Source organism: Oryctolagus cuniculus, chromosome 1 (assembly GCF_964237555.1).
Source record: "Oryctolagus cuniculus chromosome 1, mOryCun1.1, whole genome shotgun sequence".
Classification (NCBI taxonomy): domain Eukaryota; kingdom Metazoa; phylum Chordata; class Mammalia; order Lagomorpha; family Leporidae; genus Oryctolagus; species Oryctolagus cuniculus.
The window spans coordinates 119817352-119839704 of record NC_091432.1 but is presented as its reverse complement, the minus strand read 5'-3'; the positions used below and the strand labels follow the sequence as shown (position 1 = coordinate 119839704).

The following is a 22353-nucleotide window of genomic DNA, read 5'->3' as shown; positions in this document are numbered from 1 at the left end:
CTGCTGTCTCCGTGGTGGGGGAGAACTGGGCTTCCTCCTTACCTCCTGAGGCCCACCCCCTGGCCCCAGGCCCACCTGGGCAGAGGCCTCGAATGTAAGGCACTGAAGTGGATTGAGGGTACACAGGTTCCCTGCTGTCTCCCTTCATCTTATCCAGGTTGTGGGGTGGGGGGAGGAGGTGGAGGTGGCAGCCAGGAGGGACCTGGAGTCTCCAGCCCCCCCGAGCCCTCCCTCCTGTCCTCCCCATCACAGTTGGGCCCCGCATCACCTCTGAGCCCCAGTCGCTGCTCGTGGACCTGGGCTCCGACGCCGTCTTCAGCTGTGCCTGGACCGGCAACCCATCCCTGACCATCGTGTGGATGAAGCGCGGCTCCGGCGTGGTGAGTGTGAGCTCAGACCACAGTGTCCTGTGGCCGCGCTTGAGGCACCTGCCTTCCAGGGCCCTCCCACTGCCAGACTGCGGACGTCAGCCTGTGGGGGCTTCAGCATGTCCCCGACACTGGTGCGGTGTCACTGTCTGCGTCCGGCGCTTTCTCCTGCCAGCTACCCCTTGGCTTCTTTTTCCTTCCTTTATTTTCATTTTTATTTCAAATTCAGAGAATGAAAGTGAGACAGGCAGACAGAGCTCTTCCACCCGCTGGTTCAATCCCCAAATGGCCACAACAGCCAGGGCTGTGCCAGGCTGAAGCCGGAAGCCTGCAGCTCCCTGCAGGTCTCCCAGGCAGGAGGCAGGTGCCCGTCATCTGTGTGGGATCAGGGGAGGGGTCCCAGGCACTGTGCCATGGGAAGCAGGCATCCCAAGCAATGTCCCAACTGCACACCCCCAAGTGCCCTTGGCCTTGACTGCGGTGCTGGCAACAGTCATCCACCCTGGGTCTGCCTCCAGGCCCTCTGGCTCCAAAACACAGTGAGCTTTCTGCTCCTCTTGGTGTCTAATCCTCACCGTTCTCCTAGGTCCTGAGCAATGAAAAGACCCTGACCCTCAAATCCGTCCGCCAGGAAGATGCTGGGAAGTACGTGTGCCGGGCGGTGGTACCCCGGGTGGGAGCCGGGGAGCGTGAAGTGACGCTGACTGTCAATGGTAAGACCCCCCCTCCACAGCGGTAGCCTGGGTGGGAGGCAGGGGAGAGGGACCCAAGGAAGCTGTCACTGGTTCTGGGCCTCGTGGTCCCCCTCAGCTCTGGGTCAGCAGCCGTTACACCCACCTCCTGGAGTCCCTGTCGAGGCCAGGCTGGCTCTCTCCTGGCTAGCTCTCTGCCTACCTCCTTCATTCCTTGCCACCTTTGAAGGGGGCTCAGCTCCACGGTGGTAACTGAGGAACCTTATCCTGGCCAGGAGAAAGGGGTCCAACATAGATCCCTATGTACCCTGAGACCACCCACCATGACAGTGGCCATGGGGTCCAAAAGGGGCCCTTTCCCATGGCATCAAAGCCACACAACCAGGGACACCTGTCCCCATCCCCATGAGACCCAACGTGAGGTCCCCTTGAGGGCAGGGAACGCATCTTGCTATAGATGATAAAGTCAGTCGGGCAGGAGAGAGTTCGCATAGTGGTCAGTGGCTGACGGTTCCGGGAGACAATGTCCTGTGCCATGGCATGGGTGAGGCCACCAGGCCTAGGTGAGGGCATCTCGGTACCAGGCATTGCCCCTGGCACATAGCTGCTCCTGGAGAAGCTGGGACCTAGCTCAGGTCTGCCTCAAGTAGACTGCAGCACCAGGACAGAGATCCCCAGAGAGAACAGAGCTACAGCTTAGAGAGAGAGAGAGAGAAAGAGAGAGAGAGAGAGCCCCTGCCCCCGCCATAGTCTGCCTCAGTCTAAGCCCTGAGCCCAGACCCCTGTTTGCAGGGCTTCGGGTCCCTGTCCCACAGCAGGCCCTAGCAAGGGGCTCCCTGGCCTGAGTTCTCACAGTTAGCCCCGCTCCCCTGAGGAAGCCGCCCACAGCCAGCCTCATTTGTTCTCCCCTGTGCTAAAGAAACATCAGCAGGTGATGGCACCCCACCTTCCCCTCCACTGTCCCCACCAGCCTACACCCCTCCCTTCCTATTCCATTACTCTCCACTCCCCCAGGGGTGCCAGCCCCCAGGCCCCAGAGCCAGTGTTCAGGGAGCACGTGCCCTGCACAGAACCCTGACTTGGAGCCCTCCTGCCTTTCCTGCGTGTCCCCAGGACCCCACCAATAAATTGGCACCGCAGGGCTAAAAATAACAGCATCTGATCGCACCTCCGTATATCCATGGCAACGCGGCTGCAGCCTTTTCCTGCCGAGCCGCCGCTGTCTGACACTCGGCTCAGCCGCCAGGCCACCGCTGCCCGCTCTGGGGAGGGCACTGGGGAGTTGTCTGTCCCTGCCCGTCCCTGTGGCCACCAGCTGGGCCAGGCACCCTCACATCCATGGGGTCCCTGCCCTCCAGGGCCCCTGAGCCTGAAGGTACTCCCAGAGCATCCTCATTTCTGGGCATGAGGGTGGATGAAGGAAGGGCTGCCATCTGGCTGTCACTTTAGACATTCCAGCGTTTCCCAACTGAGATTAAAAGAGGTGTCTTAAGTTGAGAACGCCCCCTGGGGAACGCATGCCTAACAGGGACATTTCTCCCCAAGGCAAGGGACAGCCTGAGCCCTGGCATCTCCCCAGGGTCTAATCTGTGTCCCCAAGGGGTTCCCATCCCCTCCTGTGCCTCCACTCTCCTTCAGGAGCTCCCCCAGGTTGCCAAGCAGAGAGAAGCCGGCAGCATCGAACCAAGTCAGGACACTGCTCTTGTATTGCTGCTGGACTGGGGCGGCTTGGCCCTGAGGCAGGGGCCTGGATGCTGTGGCCCCAGGGAGGGTAACCTCCCAGCCCCCACCAGTCTGTCCCTACTTTGGAAGATCAAGTGGGCAGCAGTCTGGCACCATAGCCTAAGGTGTGAGACTGGTCACCCGCCAGCGCCCTCTAGGGACGTCTGCGGGCATAGCTCTCACCTGAGCTGCCTCCAACCAGGCTTGAGCAAAAAGATGCACTTCCCTTTGTCGTGCTTTTTGTTTTCTTTGAAGAAGCCCGTGAACGCCCAGACATCCGCTGATAACTTGTGGAATCCTGAGAGCCCCTGGGGAATTCCCAGGTCCCGGGACGGGACGGGACGTGAGGGGCAAGTTTGCGTGGTGGCGTCACTTTTCAGCCTGGCAGCCAACCACAGCACCACGCTCAAGCATCGAGCCCTCAGGCCTCAGCCCACTGTTGGTGCCCTCTGCAGGCGGGCGGCAGTAGCCCTTATCTTGGCTGTCACGTGCCTCTTCAATCAGCAGCAGTCGCCAGAGTGTCTCCCAGGACTTTTCCTCCACTGGGCTGTGAGCTCCTCGTAGGAGCTGCAACAGTGCGTTCATGAAGGTGGCTGATAAACAGCACTGAGGTCTGAAGTACCTTCTGCTTTGTTCCCACCTGATTCTGCCTCTTCTCCAGACCCCCTGCGCTCACTCTGGGTGCTGCTGTCGGAGCATCCCACCCATCACCACGGGCCCTGAAAAGGGGCAAAAGCTTTGCATCCCTCCTCCTGTCCCTGCAGCCACCCAGCCCAGCCAGGAGGTTAGCAGAGTAAGTGGCTACGCCAGCAGCTCCTCCTGTCCCCTCTCACTGCCAGGGAACACTTAGGGTGGGTAGCAGGCAGAAGCGGGCAGGAAACGCTATAGGACAGTCTCCGCTCCAAGTGGACTCTCTGGGCTGCCCAGTGTGGCCAGCGAGATAGGCACACTCGGAACCTGATGCCCATGAGGTTGGTATGGGAATGGGGTCGGTTTCGGAGCCGTGGTCTCACCGGGGCTATCTCATAGGTGAGTGCATGTGGGCAAGGAAATGGACTTACTAAAGGATCTCCCGCAAAGGCACAGGATAAAGGCTGCAATTGTGCAAGGGCTTTCCTCCCAGGGAGGGTGATTCCAGTTTGGGTAGAGAAACATCACCATTCCTCTTCCTGATTGGCCTGCTTCAGCAGCCACTCAGTTTGTTAGGCAAGAGCGCCATCTGCTGGACGTCTTAGAAATGACTTGCGAGCCCGCGGGCGGCTAAGGCGCAGATTTGGTAGCGAAGCCTTGCTCCCAACACCTCCCCCACCCCGTTCCCAAGCTTACCACCTCCCCCACACAGAATTATTCTCTCTCCATTGAAGTCGGTTAGCACTCTCTCTGCACCGCCTTGTGGTGCTAACTCTCGCCACCTCTTATTACCGTTATTTATTTTTCCTGGGACTTGAAAGCATTCACTCAGGGCTCCTTGAGAGGTTTACGGCAGAATGCCTAATTCATCTTGGAGTCCCCTACCTTGCACTTCACCTTGCACACACAGGCTTTGCGTAAACATTGACTGAATGCAGAAACCCCGCAAAGAGGGCGCCAGCCAGGGGCCCACCCTTACCGGGTCCCTGACATGAGGCTGTCTCCCAACAGGACCCCCCATCATCTCCAGCACCCAGACCCAGCATGCTCTGCACGGCGAGAAAGGCCAGATCAAGTGCTTCATCCGGAGCACACCGCCGCCCGACCGCATCGTGAGTGCCCGGGGAGGCTGGGCCAGCGCCCCACCCCCACTCCCGTGGGCTCCTGACAGCAGGGCTGGGGTGGGGGCAGGCAGGCACACCTCTGAGCCTACTCCTCCTCTGTGGGGAAGACTACACCTGCTTGCCTCTCTTGGAAAGGTGTAGTGAAGACACAGTACAGCAGCTCCTGTCTCAGGACAGGCTGTGCTCACGGCCCTGAGCTCAGACACCAATGGTTCTAACCCGAGTCTGCACGCCAGGGGCAGGCATGTGGCCAGGGCAGCAGAGGGAAAGGCCAACCATTTCTGCCTCTCCTGGGGCCAAGCCGGTCTCTGGCTCCATCTTCAACAGTGCCAGTTACAGCTAGCAGCCCCGCTTCACATCCCCACCCTAACCCCGAGATCCCTGGCCATCCCAGAAGTCCAGCCTCGTGGATCAAGAGTTTCCAGGCTCCCTCCCTTCCTCCAAACTGGTATCCCTGCGGTTTGTGTGCAGCTGTGTGCGTCTGCATTTTGTAAAAGGGGGTCTTGCACTGAAATCCATTTGAAACTGGCAGAAATTCAAGCATGCAAACAAAGAAAAGTGAGCGTTTCATAGCACTTACTGGGGAAAAAATTATTTTTCATTCTCCCCAGTACCTGGACACTCCTGCTGGGGGGAGCCAGGCCGGGGATGGTGGGGGCTGAGCACCCAGAGCCTGTACACACTGAGCTGGGATCTTGTCAGAGTGTTGTTGCTGTTAGCCACTATATCGGGTGTTTGTTCATTCACTGTCTGGGAGATCCCTAGAAACACTGCAAGAAGTCAGGCCTCCAGTGAATGCCTGGGCCTTCCTGTGTTTGTATGTTACAACAATAACGGCTGTGAACCAGTTCACACCACCCTTCTCCCATAGATCTCCAACCCTGAACTCATGGTTCTCAACTGGGAGCAACTTCGTCCCCGGGGACACCCGGCAGTGTTTGGGGCCGGCGGTGCCACTGGGGTCACAACCGGGAAAGGCCAGGGATGCTGCCAGTGTCCTCCAGGGCACTGGCGGGGCCACTGCGGCCGGTCCTGAGCCCTGGGCCCCAGCCTTCACGGCCGGCTTCACACCGCATGTCCCGGCGGGGCTGGGGTGTGTGCAGTGCAGTGTGCCGGGGGCAATGCAGGCACACTGTCATCCTTGTGAACCAAGCACAGGAAGACATCACAAGTGCGGCTTGAAGGACACTCCCACGAACAGGAGCAAAGCCAGGCAGGGTCCTGGGGTGTGCAAAGAAGGCGCAGTACCAGGCACTGCCAGGTGTAGCGCCAGAGAGCACCTGTGAGGGGTGCACCTGTGAGCGGTGCACCTGTTGAGCGGTGCCTCCGCCAGGAAAAAAAAAATTCCTAGGGCAGACCTACCTCCGTCCACTTCTGGGGCGGGCCCAATCTGTGTGTGCGCGCGCGAGTGGACGCGTGGACCCATGAGGTGATGTCTGTGTTTGTAGCATGTGGTGTGCATGCATGTATCTGAGCCTGCACTTGTGGATGGGTGTGTGTGTTGCATGGACAGATGTTCGTGGGATGTGTGCATATGTGGTGCTGTCTGTGTAGGTGTGTGCAATGATGTTTGCAGCGTGTGTTGTATGTGTGAGTGTGTGTGCTGGTGGCGCGCGGCAGCGGGCGGGAACCTGGCCGTGGGCACCTGGGCAGGTGGTGGCAGCACTATGGTCCCTTGTGGGCGGCTCTGGCGGGGTGTTCTACTGATCTGCGCCACCCACCCCCCACTCCCCCGGCAGGCCTGGTCCTGGAAGGAGAACGTGCTGGAGTCGGGGACATCAGGGCGCTACACGGTGGAAACGGTTAGCACGGAGGAGGGGGTCATCTCCACACTGACCATCAGCAATATCGTGCGGGCCGACTTCCAGACCATCTACAACTGCACTGCCTGGAACAGCTTCGGCTCCGACACGGAGATCATCCGGCTCAAGGAGCAAGGTGAGGACTGCAAGGGCTGCCAAGGCGACAGGGGACAGCAGGGCCCCTCCTGGCCCAGGTCAGCCCCGGGGGTGCAGCATGCCAAGAGCACCCGCCAGCAGCTAGCGGGCAGGGCAGGTCCCGAGAGCAAGGCACAGGGCTCTGCCTTATTGGCCACACAGCCGTAGCCAGCGGGCTCTCTGCAGAGGGAAAGGACACTAAGCTCCACCAGGAATCCAGAAGGGGAGGGACACCGCTCGGGGTGATGGGCTCCAGGGCAATGCTGCAGGTGCAGCCGGGCTCACGGCAGGAGAAGCCACCCCACAGTCTTCTGTGCCTGCTGCCCTCCCTTGTGGGCCCTGGCCTGGCACCCAGTGAATGCCCTTAGCGGGTGTTCTGCCCAAGCAAAACGAGGACACACTAGTATGGCTGTGTGGGATCCTGACCCAGCTGGTCACCCAGAAGTCCCTGGGAAGATGCTCAATCGAAAGCTAAGGAGGGTGCTAGCCCGTCTCACTCCCTGGTGCAGGGCGCTGCGCTCCCAAGGAGCCACCGCCAGAGGGCAGCACTGGGCAGACAGCCGCAGAGCAGCAGGTGGGTGAGAGGGAGGGGCCGGAAAGAAGCCACAGGCCGCCGTGACCCCAACTGCCGACTGTCCCAGCTCCTGTCCAGGGAGATGCCGGGAACGCCAGTCTCTGGCTCAGAGTTCTTGGGCACCTACTGAGAGCCCATGATTTGCGCAGGGCAGAGAGACTCGGGAGGGGCGCAGAGGAACACGGCGAGGGGAGGGGCGGGCGGGGCTGGTCTCCAAGGAGCTCTGCCTGTCGGGGCTGCAGATCTTGCCCCTGGCAGGCAGGACTCAGCCAGGATGGACCAAGGATTCGTGCTCAGCGGGGCCTGACCCTCTGGACAAGAGGTTGTGGGCCGAGCGGGGGTCCCACAGGGATCACACTCATCTCCTAACACCTCCTCCGGAATGGGCTCTGCTTTGCATAACGCTTTGCACATAATTTGCATAACATCATCCACACATCATCCCAGACCCTCCCTGGCCCCCTGTTGCCTACCCTCCTGTCTTCCCCTCATCCCCCCACCGTGCCCTCCCCTCGGTGTTCTCGCCCCACCCCCACCCCTGCTGGAGTCTCTAAGTCAGCCTGAACCAACTCCAAGCGCAGCAGCCGGGCGAGCCTGGATCTGCAGGGTGGTCCCAAAGACGGGACTGAGGAGGGAAGCCCACCCCCACCCCACCACAGCCCCTCCAGGGGCCGATCCCCCGCCCCGCCCCGGCCTGGCCAGCCAGGCTCTGGCTGTGGACGCTTGCTTTATTTCCAAACAGGTTCGGAAATGAAGTCGGGAGCCGGGCTGGAAGCAGGTAGGGAAGGAGACGATGAGAACTGGCCCCTGGAGGGGGGAGGGGAGGGACTTCTTGGCTAGTGGGGGAGGGGACCCCAAGAGGGTAGGGAGGCCGTGCAGATGCAGGCCCCTCTGCCTTCCCACGGTGCCCGTGCTGAGGGTTTAGTGCAGTCAGAGCAGCCGGGAGAGGGGCTCCAGCCAGGCGGGGGCCTAGGGACCCCAGAGACCCGGCTGTTGTCTGCTGCCATGGCCCAGGTCTCCCTCTTCCCCGGGTCTCCCTCTTCCCCGGCCCTGGTTCCTGCACCTTTCTCTCAGGAGCCCTGGGTCCTGGCCCTGGCCTGGCCTCCTCTACTTCTGGTCTCTCCCTGCTTCTCAGCATCTTCACAGCTTGGCATTGGCTCCCAGGATGCTGCCTGCTTGACCCCCGCATGCCCGCTCACCCAGCTCCACTCCTGCAGCTCACCCCCTGCCCCAGACTGGGGCTGCTGGCAGTGCCTCTCTCCCCAGGAACAGGCACAGCACTCCCTGGTTTGAATTGCTCTGGCCCCGTGCCCCAAGCAAAAACCCAGATAAAGAATCAGGACAGAGCCAGCCAGATTCGGGGGGCACACTAAGGCCAAGCTGAAGACTTGGGTGTCTTCTGCCTTGATTCTCCTGCCACGCGGAGCCCTGGCCCCTGGGATCCCCTTGAATAAGCTCCATGGGGGACCCCTACCCCACCCCTCTGCAGGGCAGCAGTGCAGGACGGGGCCACACAAACAGTTGTCAACCCCTTGCTGTGTTCTCCCAACTCCCCTGGTGGCCACCTGGTGCCAAGAGGTGGCATGTCCCTGCCGTCTGCATTTCATGTGCGTCTGCTCACACTCATCCAGAGCTCCTGACACCTGCTTCCCTCCGTGGCTCAGAGTCCCCGCCTTGGATGGTGCTCAGAGTCCCCGCGCCCAGTGCCCCCGCCTTGGATGGTGAGGAGGCTAAGCAAGGGCAGCCCTCCCTGCGGTCCTCCCCAGGGAACGTCCAAGGTGCTGTGCTCAGGCAGAAGCCAGGCAGGGAGGAACCACACTGGGAACTGGGAAGGGAGGCTACTCCAGGCCCAGCTGCCCAGACAGCTTCCTCCCCTACCCCGCACCCTCCCCTGTGCACCTGCTGCGGGCCAGTCTCCAGCTGAGACCATGCCCCTCCTGCTGGCTATGAACACCTGGAAACGTGGGTTCAAGGTGTCAGGGAGCAAAGTATCCCAGACCTATACAGCTGCTCCAGCTCTCTGGTTTTCAGATGGGCCAGTGAGGTCTGACAGTTAGAAACTGTCCACGGCTGTGATTTGGCCCTGAGCTCAGCTGAGACCAGCCCCCAGTTTTCCCAAGGAAACGCTCTAGGAACCCAAGGAGAAGCTGAACCAAACCCAAACTGTGAACACTCGAAAGCGTAGAACAATGAGCTTCCAAAGCAAGTTCCTTTCCCAGTGGAATGAAACCCAGAGACAGAATCCCCTCTTTACCAAAGGAACTCAGCCGAGGGCAGGTCCCTCTGCTCGGTGCTGGCCACTGAGGCCAGCCCAACGCCGCTCCCTCCAGTCCTTGAGTATTGCCTCCTCTGTCGCCCCCTCGATGGCCTTGGCCACCGATAGGTAGGTTACAGGTGAGCTCGGGTGAGAGTCCTGGGGTGGCAGGGGGATGACCCAGTGTCATCACACACAGCCAACCAGGGGCCGCCGGCTCTCTCGGGCAAGTGTCCCCTCCCACGCCGCTGACACCTTCTCTCAGCAGCACCTCTAGGCGCCAGGGTTTGAGGGTTTCTTCCTCTCTTTAAAGGAAGCAACATTGAGAGGCTAGCCCACAGCGCCAGACCAGATACCTGCATGTTGCACAGGTCATTGTGCTGATGGCCATGGGGTGGGGAGGGGAGGGCGCTCAATCGTGCAAAGGATCTTTCCTCCTTTAAGGATTTGGCCTGACACAGCTCCCCCATCCCATGTGATACCCAGAGCAAAACACATTTAAATAGCGCAGGGTACCAGGTTCTCTTCCAAGGCCCTTATCAGCTCACTCATTCCACTCACCTGCAGCCCTCTGGGGAAGGTGCCATCACTACCCATGTTACAGAGAAGAGAGGTAAAGTAGGTCGCTCAGAAGAAGTGATGGAGCTGAAACCCAAACAATCGGCAGCCTGGGCTGCACGCGAGCCTTGGAGGATGCCATGGGACACAGTGGATGGCACCGGGCAAGACTGGAGAGGGCAAGCAAGATGGGTGGGAAGAGTAGGAGGCTGGCTGGGTTTGCCCTGACTCTACTGCAGCTGTGTGCCCTTGGCCATGTCTCTCGAGTTCCCTGGACTCCCTTCCCTCTGTGACGTGGGAGATTTGGACTCGGTGGCTCTCAGCGTCCCCCAGCCCCAGCACTCTCTAGTTCTACTCCTGGGCTCCAAAGGGTGTGCTCAAGCCCCCTGTGCAGCCACAGAAGGGCCAGGGCTGTCTGGTGCCCATCACCCTCCCCAGGGCAGGAGACAGAAACTCGGCAGGGAGTGAGGCCTTGTCCCTCTGGCTTGGGGAGGGGTGCCGGATGTTCAAGGGGCTAGCCTGGAAGAAGGAGTGGGCTGGTGGGGTTTCTCCCTAAAGAGACGGCAGTGGGGGAGCTGTACTCTTGCGCCCCCAGTCCCTGGGACATGGACGCCTGGGGGCTACAGCCCCTGATGCCCAGCAGGCCCGAGGAGGAGCTGCCCTAGAGCTGAGAGCTCGCCCAGCGCCAGAGTGCCCGTGCATCCCCCATGCACCTGGGGAAGGCAAGAGCAGGAAGCAAACCCGACAGGCAGGGCAGGGGCCTCAGCCATTTCTCAAAGAAAAGCCAGGACGTGCGACTCGCCAGCCACTGCGTGATGGGACAGTGCTTGGTTAACCCCAGAGGCGGCCAACTCGTGCCCGCCTCCCTCCTCATCTCCAGTATCCCTCTCCCTCGGCCCTCCCTTCTCTGTCTCTGCCCTCTTCCCCCAGTTCCTCACGCCCTCTGCTCCACCCCGTGTCCTCCACCCGGCTCTGCAGTCCCAGGAGACCTGACCCCTGTTGGACTCTGCCTGTGCCTGCCCAGGCCCCACCCAGGAATCTTCCCAGGCGGGCCCCCTGTGGCAAGTGGCCTGGCCCCAGCTCAGCAGGGACTGCACCTGAGGGACCTGGGCGAGCTGTCCCATTCCCTCACCAGTGTCTGTATCTCCCACAGAGTCCGTGCCGATGGCCGTCATCATCGGGGTAGCCGTGGGAGCCGGCGTGGCCTTCCTCGTCCTGATGGCAACCATTGTGGCCTTCTGCTGTGCCCGTTCCCAGAGAAGTACGAGAGGGAGACCTGGGATCTCGGGGGGAGGGGGGGCGGGGGGGGGGGACAGAGAAGAAGGCCAGGCTTAGGCTGCCCCGGAGAGCAAGCAAGCAGGAGTGAGCGAAGTGACCAGCGCTGTGCGCTCCGGGGGAAGGGATGGGTCTGAGGCACTGGGGCATCCGCGGTGCCCACGGGATGTCTGACAGCGAGTGGCCACTCAGTGGATGCTGACCTGGGCTAGGATGACCTTCAGCCTGCAGGGCCGCCAGCCAGCGCTTGGGGCCAAACTTACACTCTTGACTGGGAACCGTGCAGAGAACAAGGAGGGGGAAGGCTCGCCTTGACCCTTGCTCTCCTGGAGTTGCTGGTCTAACCAGAAAGGCAGGGCACCCACCCAGGAGGGAAGGCATTTAAGGAATCGCTTTGAACAGATTTTTAAAGGTCTTTAGTCATCCACAGTAAAACTCTAGTGTTTGCACGCTCTTGACAACTGGTGGGTAGCCAGGACTCTGATGTTGCAAGCCGTAGACACACATGTGCAAGGCCTAAGTTGGGTGGCAGAGTGGAGGGGACAGTGGAGAGACCTGGTCTCCCAGTCCCACCTCTCCTGCCATGTGACCCTCAGCAAGCGGCCACTCTTCTGGGTTTGTGACGTTCTGTGAGCTCCGTGCACACGAGGAATCAGTGGTACAAGTCTGCTTCTTTTGTCCTGCAGCCCTCAGGGGTCATGTGTGTTCCCTGGCATATACTAGGCAACCCTGGCTCCAGAGCCTGCCTGCAAGATGTGGTCTCCAGGCCCCCTCCCTCACAGCCCCCCCCCCCCCGATCGGTGGAAATTACTGGGAAATGCATTTTTTTTTCTTTTTTACAGGCAGAGTTAGACAGTGAGAGAGAGAGAGACAGAGAGAAAGGTCTTCCTTTCCATTGGTTCATCCCCCAAATGGCTGCTACGGCCGGCCGGCGCACTGCGCCGATCCAAAGCCAGGAGCGAGGTGCTTCCTCCTGGTCTCCCATGGGGTGCAGGGCCCAAGCACTTGGGCCATCCTCCACTGCCTTCCCAGGCTGCAGCAGAGAGCTGGACTGGAAGAGGAGCAACTGGGACTAGAACCGGCGCCCAACCCGGAACTGGAACCCGGGATGCCGGCACTGCAGGCAGAGGATTAGCCAAGTGAGATGCATATTTTAGCAACACTCTTCCAACACGCCCTCCCACAGGAAACGGGCTGCAGGAAAGCTTCTGTCATCTGCGCACAGACAAAGCCACTGGACCCCAACGTGTGGGCTTCTGCTCTGGGTGGGAGGTTGGCCGTGGGGACCGTGAGGTCCTTTCAAACAGTGACATTTGTGGTTCCATCGATGGAGAGCCCAGAGCCTGAGAGAGTAGGTCAGAAGAGACTTCTAGAAGGAAGTGAGAATTCTGTAAGATGAGAAGGATCTAAGTCACTACAGTGGACAAACGGATGAGGACAGCCTCTCCAGCCATGGATGAGTGGCTGAGCCACGGGCAATGAGGAGCCAGGCAGCCCACGTGGTTGGCCTTGTCTGAAGCCCGTCAGCCCCAGCATACCCAGGAGGGTGACTGACTGGTTGGGGCAGGGTGGCATATGCTGAGCTCAGGGGCTGGCAGGTCCACTCTGGGAGTGATGGGGTGAGAGGGGCCGGGGGGCTGCTGGGCAGCTGGACATCTCAGGCCCAAGTGCCTGAAGGTGACCACTGAACTGGTCATCTCCACATTCCTGCCTTTTGTCCAGATCTCAAAGGTGTCGTGTCAGCCAAAAATGACATCCGAGTGGAGATTGTCCACAAGGAGCCTGCCTCTGGCCGGGAGGCTGAAGAGCACCCCACCATCAAGCAGCTCATGGTGAGAGTGCTGTCCCCGTTCCCACCCTGCCCCGGGCCCCTGCTCCTGGACGGACTTGGGCCTAAAGGCTTCCCGATGTTAGTGGAGCACCTGTCACCATGTACCCGCTACCATAGGCCAAGCACGCATGCCCAGCCACCGTGTGCCTGCTCCTCTGGCCTGGGTGTTCTGGGAGACCCAGAGGCACCGGAGTTGCAATCCCAGGTTTCAGGGAACCTGACTCCCCAGTAGGGAGAGAAGACTTATGCACACATCGCCATACTGTGTTGTCACACAACAGAGGGCCCAATGTACACACAGCCACAGGGACGATAGCAATCCAGCACATGGCTCTGTCTCACCAAAGTCTGCAGGTGGCAGTAGGCTCCCCAGCGGGGCCCCAGATAGCTCACCCGAAACAAAGACACCCACTCTTCCTCGTGACCCTTCATGGGCTTAACTCACTCAGCTGTCCCAGCAGAAACCTAGACATCTATGCCAGGAGCTTTGGGTGCCTGCCATACGTGGTTGGGATATACGCTGGAGTAGGGGCTACAGAGCAAGGAGTGAAGAGCGTGCGCTTCTCTGAGCCTCAGTGCCTTCATCTGTGAAATGGGCATGAAAGTGATAGCATACAGGGTCACAGCAAGGGGGAAATGGGTAAAACCCTGAAGAGCTTGGAGCCTGCAGAACAGAATAAATGCTCAAAAAAATGTCAGCCACTCTTGCTGCTCTAAAATCCCCCACTAGATGGCAAGCAGCGCACCAACACGGGCCCTGGGGGGCACTCGCAGATGTGGACGGAACCGAACTGCCCCCCCCCCCACTATGCTCTCTCTATCCAATTAATTTTAAAGGCCTGTCAATTCCACTTCAAAAACTGTCTCAATTCTGGGGGGAGAGGGGGTCCCCGGTTCTCCTCCACTGTCACTTCCTAACTCCCCTGGACAACAGCTGCCTCCTATGGGCCTCATCATGCTAGACCATTGCCACCTTTCTCAGTCCACCCTCCAGAGCCCTGCAGGGAGAGCCCTTCTACAGTACAGAGCCGGTCCTGTCACCATCAGCGCTCCCCCCCACCGCTTCTGCGGAACGCCCCAGGGCCCGGCGTGCCATCAAGGCCCTTCGCTGCCAGGCAGTGCCGCCTCCCAGCCAGAGCCATCTGGCCTCCCAGACGTGCCAGGGAGCTCGCAATTTTTTTCGGCCCTCAAAGGCCTGTGCACGGGCCCTTCCCGCCGCCTGTTGATGTTGTCTGTTGAATTTCACATTCTCCTGTAAGAATCGGTTCGGATGTCAGCCACCCCACAACTTTCCGGGCACTTGGGGCTCCCCATAAGCACTTTGCACAGGCCTCTCCTAGACAACAGTGCTCTCCGTGCCTGTCAGACCGCCCCCCCAATTCCAGCGCTCCTGCTGCCTCGTGCCCCCAGGGCTAACATGGATCCTGATCAGTAGAGGGAGGAAACCACAGCCCAGCCCCAGGAAGGAAAACGTGTCTGTACTTAAGCTTTATCACATCTGTCCTTCCTTCCCCTTGGGACATCCTGATCACCCAGGCTGTGCCCAAGCATCAGGAGACAGAGGGGTGCTGAGGAGTGGGGTGAGAGCAGGGGCAGAGCTCCCTCACTGGCTGAGAGCTCTGTGGCCAGCCTCCCCTTGCAACATCTTCGTGCCCCCTGACCCGACATAGCCCCATCCTCAAGGAGAGGCTGGCTTAGAAATGCAATCTGGGGAGAGAGAAGAACTCCAGCCAGACAGAGCCAGAGCAGGTATTGCAAAATGAAAACCAGCTGTCTCATTAGTGAGGCGGTAATGGGAGGTGTGGGGTGACCCTCTGGCTGCTACTGTGGGGCTCCAAAGAGACCAGGAAAGGGAGTCACAGGGTGGAGGTGCTTCTCAGTCCAGAGACAGGGACCTGGCGCAGACCACGCAGTTAGCAGAAGTGACTCACGGGTTACAGGCTAAGCACCGCTGTGGTTATGCAGATTAACTCACATACCCTCTGTGTGCCTTGGTTTCTTGTCTTACAGCTCACTGTTACTGTCAGTGGTTAGCACTAAGCCAACTCCTTCATTCATTCCCCACAAGCATAACATCTGGAACAGCCTGACTGTACCGGGCACTGGGCTAGGCCCTGGCAGGTCACAGAAGGAAGAGGTTCCATTCCAAAAGCTCTCTGATCCACCTCGCTCTCTGCCAGGCACCAGACCAGGTGCGGCGGGCACCTAAAGAGAAGGAGGAAGCGATCCTCACCCTAGCGCTCTTTGGTATCTATTAAGGAAAATAACTCCAGGCTTCCCGGTGGGTCCAAGTCACCGCTGGGAGTGACAGGTGTGGCCCATACGGGCAGCACCTCACGTCATTATTCCTAGCAGTTCCTTGTTGAGGCCTTCACTGAGCCCCAGCACTGGGTGACTGGTGGCTGGGAGGAGCCCGACCCGTGCCCAGAGGTTGGCATTTTACGGCTTTTTATCTCTGGGTCCATCTCGCTGCTGCACAGAGCTGGCTGCACCTTATCATGTCTTAATCTATGTAACCCTGGCCAGAATTTTACAAAACGTGCTCAGTGGCTGGAGTGAAACCAGATGAGTGAGATCTCTGGAGGTGATGTCCTGACCCGAATGCAGGAAGTATGGCCTTAGAGACCTGCCCCAGCCCAAGCCACACACACGCCCACCCCCGCCGCCTCTCCTGGACCTCTCTGTCTCTGGGGCAGTGGGGACCAGAAGCAAGGATTCGGTGTGAAGTTCACGGGGACGCTTTGCCTGCTGTCAGTGGCCCAGAGGTGGGAGGGGTGTGAGTGCATGTCCCCATCTGCTCCTTGGGGGCAGAAGAGGCCAAGGCCACCTCCTCCCCCCACTGAGTAGCACTGTGGGTTGTAGATGGACCGCGGTGAATTCCAACAAGACTCGGTGCTGAAGCAGTTGGAGGTCCTCAAAGAAGAAGAGAAGGAGTTTCAGAACCTGAAGGTGAGAGCCGCCCAGGTGGCAGGACACAGCCGCTGGCCGGACACAGCTCCCGTGACCCAGCCCCACTTCCGGAGACAGAATGACAGCCACTGGGAAGAAGGGCCTGTGGCCAATGCAGGACAAGTTCATGCCCCCTCCCTGAGCTGGGCCACTGCCTGTCCAACCCAGAGGAGGCTGAGCGAGTTAAGGCCGCGTTCCCACAATAATGCTCTTCCATAGCCTCCTAACATTAAATCAATTAAAATTAATTATTCATGTTCAGAACAATAAAAAAATAATTTCAAATGATCTTGCCATATCCTAACACAAGCCCAGTCAGGGGCCTCTGCTTACCGCCTCCCATAGCCCAATTCCACCTGCCCCCAGCGCCCCCCCCCTACCGTGCACCTGCCAGCCCTCCCCTCCTGGTGTCCCCACCGCTAACCCTCCCCCTCCCCGCCTCCTGTTCCCTGTCTTTGTGGCCCTCTCATTCCTCCTCAGCTGCCCCTTTCCTGATCACCCCGCCCTCAGTAACTCCAAACTCAGCTACAGCCAGGCCAGTGCTGGCTGCACCCGGTGACGCCTGTCTGGCTCTCCCCCAGGACCCCACCAATGGCTACTACAGCGTGAACACTTTCAAAGAGCACCACTCGACGCCGACCATCTCCCTGTCCAGCTGTCAGCCAGACCTGCGCCCTGCAGGAGGCAAGCAGCGCGTGCCCACCGGCATGTCGTTCACCAACATCTACAGCACCCTGAGCGGCCAGGGCCGCCTCTACGACTACGGGCAGAGGTTCGTGCTGGGCATGGGCAGCTCGTCCATCGAGCTGTGCGAGCGGGAGTTCCAGAGGGGCTCCCTCAGCGACAGCAGCTCCTTCCTGGACACGCAGTGCGACAGCAGCGTCAGCAGCAGCGGCAAACAGGACGGCTACGTGCAGTTCGACAAGGCCAGCAAGGCCTCCGCCTCCTCTTCCCACCACTCCCAGTCCTCTTCCCAGAACTCCGACCCCAGTCGACCCCTGCAGCGGCGGATGCAGACTCACGTCTGAGGATGACACGCGGCGGCGCAGGGAGCGGGGAGGCGGCCGGGGGCCCGGGGGGCCCGGGAGCCGGGGCTGGGGGCGGGGCGCGCTCTGGGTCTCCAGGGACCAGGGGTCGCTTTGCCGCGGGACCCCAGAACTGGTCGCCTCCGCGCCTCTGCCACCACCGTCCTCCAAAGCTCTGATCAAGCACAAATCCGGGTCCCCGGCTGCAGCGCGCCAGAGGCAGGCGGAGGGGCGGGGAACCTGACGGAGGAGGCCCTGAGTGCTCTTCGCTCGCTCGCTGGACACACTCGACCCGGCCCTTTCCTGGAAGGCCCCTCTTCCGCCTGCTCTCCCACAGGCACTAGAGGCAGCTAGAACTTTGCTTTCATGAAACTGCCGTCCACTCTCCCCTCTCCCCGGAGCTCCATCCCTTGCTGCCCTAAGCTCTGCCCCGTGCCTGTGCTCCTAGACAACCTGGGGAGAAGAGACGGGGGTGGGGGGGTGGGGGGGAGTTCCTCCCAGCACCGAGCGCCCCCAGAGACCCCCAGCTCACCCCACCTGCTCTTGCCCATACCTTGGAGGCTGAGAAGCCCCAAATGGCCCTGGCCAGAGGAGCATCCCTGGCACCTCGCTAGCCGGAGCCCACCCCCAATTTGTTTGGTGTTTTGTGTCCATACTCTTGCAGTTGTGTCGTTGGACTTGATGCCTCTGAAGCCTGGCTGGGGTAGGACTGGCCCCATGAGAGCCTGGTGTCCTCTGGGGAGCAGAGGGGGAGGGAGGGAGAGTGTGCGTGCTTGCCCAGACAGCTCCACCGCCTCCCAGGTCACTGCCCCCTGCTGCCTGTGTACCGCCCCTCCCCCGCAGCACAACCGGAGTTAACCTAAGGAGTGTGAGCGCCTCTCTGGCCAGGGCGCTTTGGCGGCTCCTTGGAGAGAGGATGTATTCTGGGAGGTGCCGGGTCGAGGGGCTGGAGGTTTAAGATGAGACTTGCGTTCCCCGACGACCAACGCAAGGGACGATGGCCAAGTTCTCTGTAAGATTGCCTGGCAAGAGAGCCAGCGTATCTGCACCTCATTTCTCCAAGTCACCACGCGAGAATAAACCCGAGGGCCGATACTCCAACTCCTCCGTGCTGTTCTTTTACGCCTGCACAGGAAGAGGTCAGGGACCCCCGGGGGGGGGGGGGGGGCGGGACGGGGCCCCAGGGCTGCCTGCCCTCCTGCGGTCTTATTCTCCTGAAGATGACAGCAGTTGGCAGGGCTGGCTGTGCTGCTCACAGCACCTAAGGGGAAACTCCTCTCCTTGGCAATGGGCCTGACCCACGGGGACACACACGGTCAGGACTTGCCACCCACCCGACTCACGCTAGACACAGCTCCCAGGCAAAGTGGCCATGCTGGACAGTAGCCAGGTCACACTAAGCCTTCCCTCAGTGGGGGTGGGGGTGGGGGAGCTCCTTCTAGGGGTTCTGGGGGGGAGGTCCTCTCGATGAGTCTAGGCTGCCAAGCACCGTAACAGTCCAGTGAGACTCAAATCACCGAGGAACGGCCCTGTGTGGCGGGAAGCTTGATGTAGTCATGGCAGACGGGCTGGATCAAGAGGGGCAAGTTCAAGTGGAACTCTGAGGGTGGGAGGCGCTGTTCAGCTCTGGACCCTTCCTCTCCATCCCCGTCTGCAGTCCTTAGCCCTGGTGGGCACCCCACCTGGGCAGTCTACTCTTCTGTCCGTACATTGACTCCCCAGATCACAGGTGCTATACGCAGCCTCTGTAGCTTTTCCACACAGGCGACTCTCCCGCTACCATCCTGGCTCCTAGTGCTTTGAATTCTCTGGGCTCCAGGGATATCTTCCACTGGTCCAGGGGGAGGGAGTAGAAACTGATCAAGAAACTACACCCCAGCCCCAGGTTCCGCTCCTGGGACTGTTTTGGCCTGGTATCGTGCCGGGATGCCGGCCTCTGCCCTCTCTGTCCCTCTTTTCATGTTAAGTTTTCCCTTTGCCAATCGAGAGCACAGACCTAAGACCCTGTGTATGCAGCATGCCTTAATGTGGTAGAACAAGCAAGAGAGAGGAGCACTTGGGAAGATCTGTCCATTATTTTCTCTCGGTCTTCCTTAGAGGTGGGTGGACGGTCTACCTCCTGATACTCACTGCACCCTGCCTTGGTCCGACACACATACACACAGAGCTAACAGGATGGAAGTACCTGTTTCTTCCCAGAGTTCAGGGTTATACAGAGTAACTGAAGCATGCGGAAGAAATCTTGTCCTGTAAAACAGAATGAGCCCTTCCCCTCTCTGTCCTGGGCACTCCTGGGGCAGGAATGTGGGCGATCGTGGGAGACGGGCAGAGAGCACCAGAGACGCCGCAAAGACAGCGCCTGACCCCCTGAGTTTTCTCCAATGCACAAATATGGCAAAGAACTGTCAAACGGACACGACGTTGCAAGCATGGGCTTTGCAAGACAGAGGAGCATGCTGGGAGGAAAAAAGCAGGCACAGGGTGCACAGCCTCAGAGGAGCCAAGTGTACAAAGCTCTGCTCACTTCTTGCAAAGGAGTCAGGGCACAGAAAAACCAGGAACGGGAGGGCCTTAAATCAAAGGCAGTGGGAAGCCCTGAATTCCCCTGGGGTTGATGTCTCATTAAATGACGTGAGGGGTTTCCCTTGTGATTCCATTTCACCTCCACTCTAGAAAGTATCCCTATTGTCTCCAGTTGTGGGAATGAGGCTTTACAAAGCCAAAAGGCTTTCCCAAGGTCACGGAGCTTACAAGTGGCAAGTGCGGATTTAAACACATATGCTTTCCACCACACAGGATTTCCAGCCCTCACTGCAAACACAAGGCCTCTGTCATCCTCAGATATGAGGGAAGTGGCTAACAGGAAAGGCCCTCGGCTTGCACCGGCTCAGGGGCTGCCTGGGCAAGGATAAGCCCCCCGGGAAGGTGGGCCTGGCGTGCTCCACAGTAAGTCCCTAAATGACCCGGGAAGCCCACAGCTCGCTGGGAAACAAAGCTGTTCTGTGTATCCAATCACCCCCACCCCTCCCAAGGCCGGGATCCAGTTTTCTGATAGCTTTAAACTTCATTATTGGCTCAGGTCACTGGATGGGAGCCCAGTTTCTAATTCTCAGGCCCACTATCAGTCTGCAAAGACCCGGGCTGTTTCCACCACTCCTCAGCTTTCATGGAACAGGAAGTGCTCTCGCAAGAGGAGCTAAAACGCCACCTCCAATCCATTTCTGACGGAGCCCATCTAAACACAGCCTGTAAGGCGTCGGGCCTCCAGGCCGCCATGGAGCTTCCTGACCAGAAAGGACGGGAGAAAGGAAAACAAACACTACGCAGTCCTTGGGAGAGTTCTCAGAACAGGAGAAGGGAGCCGGCTTCTCGCTTCCTGAGGCTAGGGTATTGGCGACTAAGGGCTCCGGACTGAAACTGCAAAGTATGCATCCACAGCTTCGTTAGCCCTTCCAAATCCACGTGTGTTGCCTGCACCGGCAACCAGAAAAAAAAAAAAAAAAAAAAAAAAAAAAAAGACAAGAGGGAGTCCTGTCATTTGTGTCTTCTCTAGAAACTTCCCCTATAAAGCAAGCATCCAGATGTAAATTAAAACTACCTTCACTGGCATTTAGGTTTCTAATCAAAATACCATTTAACAGAAACATTTAGACAGGGACCAGTGACACCTCAGCCAACTCTTGAATTTTACTTCCCCTCCAAAAGAGAGCTTTTAAAAGCCTCTTATCAAAGTTGTTTTTAGGAGCTGTAACCACATACCAGCCATTGCAACGTTAGCATCAAAACTAACAGCAGTCTCTGGGAGACGCTGATAAAAGGGCTCTCTGGCTGATAGCGGCTTTCTCATTCCCAGTGAGGCTCCAACTATCTTTTCCCCAGCCTCTGACCAGGTCATAAACTGGGGTGGGAACCAAGAATATTTCTTTCTAAAAATACAGATTCGTTTTCCTGGATGAATACATGTCTGCTGTAGGACCATCAATTCCTTCCTCCTCTAACTGCTCGTCTTCCTCAGTGCAAGCCCGTTCTGCTCCGACAGCTGGTCTTTGACTCACACCCAAAGCTCTCATTACTACCAGCCCTGTAGTTTGACTTCTACCACAGCCCTCCACTTTTTTTTTATTTAATTTATTTGAAAGGTAGAGTTGCAGACAGAAAGGGAAAGGGAGAGGAAGAGAGGAAGGGAGAGACAGAGACAGACATACCTTCCACCCTCTGGTTTACTCCCCAAATGGCTGCAATGGCCAGAGCTAGGCAAGGTAAAAGCCAGGAACCAGGAACTCCATCCTGGCTGGGCCATCTTCCACTGCCTGGCCAGAGGTATTAACAGGGAGGTGGAGCAGCAGTGGAGCAGCTGGGACTCAAATTGGTGTGCTTACGTGATGTAGGTGTTGCAGGCGGCGGCTAAGCCTACTGCACCAAGACACCAGCCCCAGCCCTGCTCTATCAAAGGCCTTGGTGAATGTTCACTGTGCATGAGATATGCTGAGTCCAACTGTGGTCTCCATTTATGCCTCTGTCTGCATCTGCCCATCACCCCATGTTCCTCGAGCTCTTCTCAGAGATGGCTGCTTCCACTGATTCCCAACCTTAGGGCCCTTAGCAAGACCCTGGAATGCTGTGAGAACATTCAAAGTGTGTGCCTTTCTTTTTTTTTTTTTTTTTTTTTTTTTGACAGGCAGAGTGGATAGTGAGACAGAGAGACAGAGAGAAAGGTCTTCCTTTTGCCGTTGGTTCACCCTCCAATGGCTGCCATGGCCAGCGCGCTGCGGCCGGCGCACCGCGCTGATCCGAAGCCAGGAGCCAGGTGCTTCTCCTGGTCTCCCATGGGGTGCAGGGCCCAAGCACTTGGGCCATCCTCCACTGCACTCCCTGGCCACAGCAGAGAGCTGGCCTGGAAGAGAGGCAACCGGGACAGAATCCGGCGCCCCGACTGGGACTAGAACCCGGTGTGCCGGCACCGCTAGGTGGAGGATTAGCCTATTGAGGCGCGGCGCCGGCCCAAAGTGTGTGCCTTTACAACCACTTTCTCCTAGGATGAATCTAATGTGAAGGAGTGAAAACAAGGCCAGGGGAGTCTCAGGAAGCTCAGGTCTTCAGTGAGAGACTTGGGGTCTTCATGAAGTGGGGCTTTTTAAAAAAGATTTATTTATTTGAAAGTCAGAGTTACACAGAGAGAGGAGAGGCAGAGAGAGAGAGAGAGAGAGAGAGAGAGAGAGAGAGAGAGAGGTCTTTCATCCAATGGTTCACTCCCCAGTTGGCCGGAGATGCACCGATCTGAAGCCAGGAGCCAGGAGCTTTTTCTGGGTCTCCCATGTGGGTGCAGGGGCCCAAGGACTTGGGCCATCCTCCGCTGCTTTCCCAAGCCATAGCAGAGAGCTGGCTCAGAAATGGAGTGGCCGGGTCTTGAACTG

The 22353-nt window shown here is 58.8% G+C and overlaps 1 protein-coding gene across 4 annotated transcripts in view; it reads left to right on the top strand.

The window, feature by feature from the left end:
- Positions 1 to 18040, top strand: part of KIRREL3 (kirre like nephrin family adhesion molecule 3) — a 577652-nt gene extending 559612 nt beyond the window's left edge. For 3 of the 4 annotated variants that reach the window (XM_051818702.2, XM_051818695.2, XM_051818705.2), the window contains 9 exons: positions 253 to 380; positions 955 to 1081; positions 4424 to 4524; positions 6276 to 6474; positions 7790 to 7825; positions 11013 to 11120; positions 12857 to 12966; positions 15828 to 15914; positions 16496 to 18040. In XM_051818702.2, the coding sequence (XP_051674662.1) occupies positions 253 to 380; positions 955 to 1081; positions 4424 to 4524; positions 6276 to 6474; positions 7790 to 7825; positions 11013 to 11120; positions 12857 to 12966; positions 15828 to 15914; positions 16496 to 16942 (1343 nt within the window). In that variant the 3' untranslated portion in view covers positions 16943 to 18040. The remainder of the gene's footprint in view (positions 1 to 252; positions 381 to 954; positions 1082 to 4423; positions 4525 to 6275; positions 6475 to 7789; positions 7826 to 11012; positions 11121 to 12856; positions 12967 to 15827; positions 15915 to 16495) is intronic. The other variant, XM_051818703.2, reaches the window with a different exon arrangement.
- Positions 18041 to 22353: the final 4313 nt, after the last annotated feature.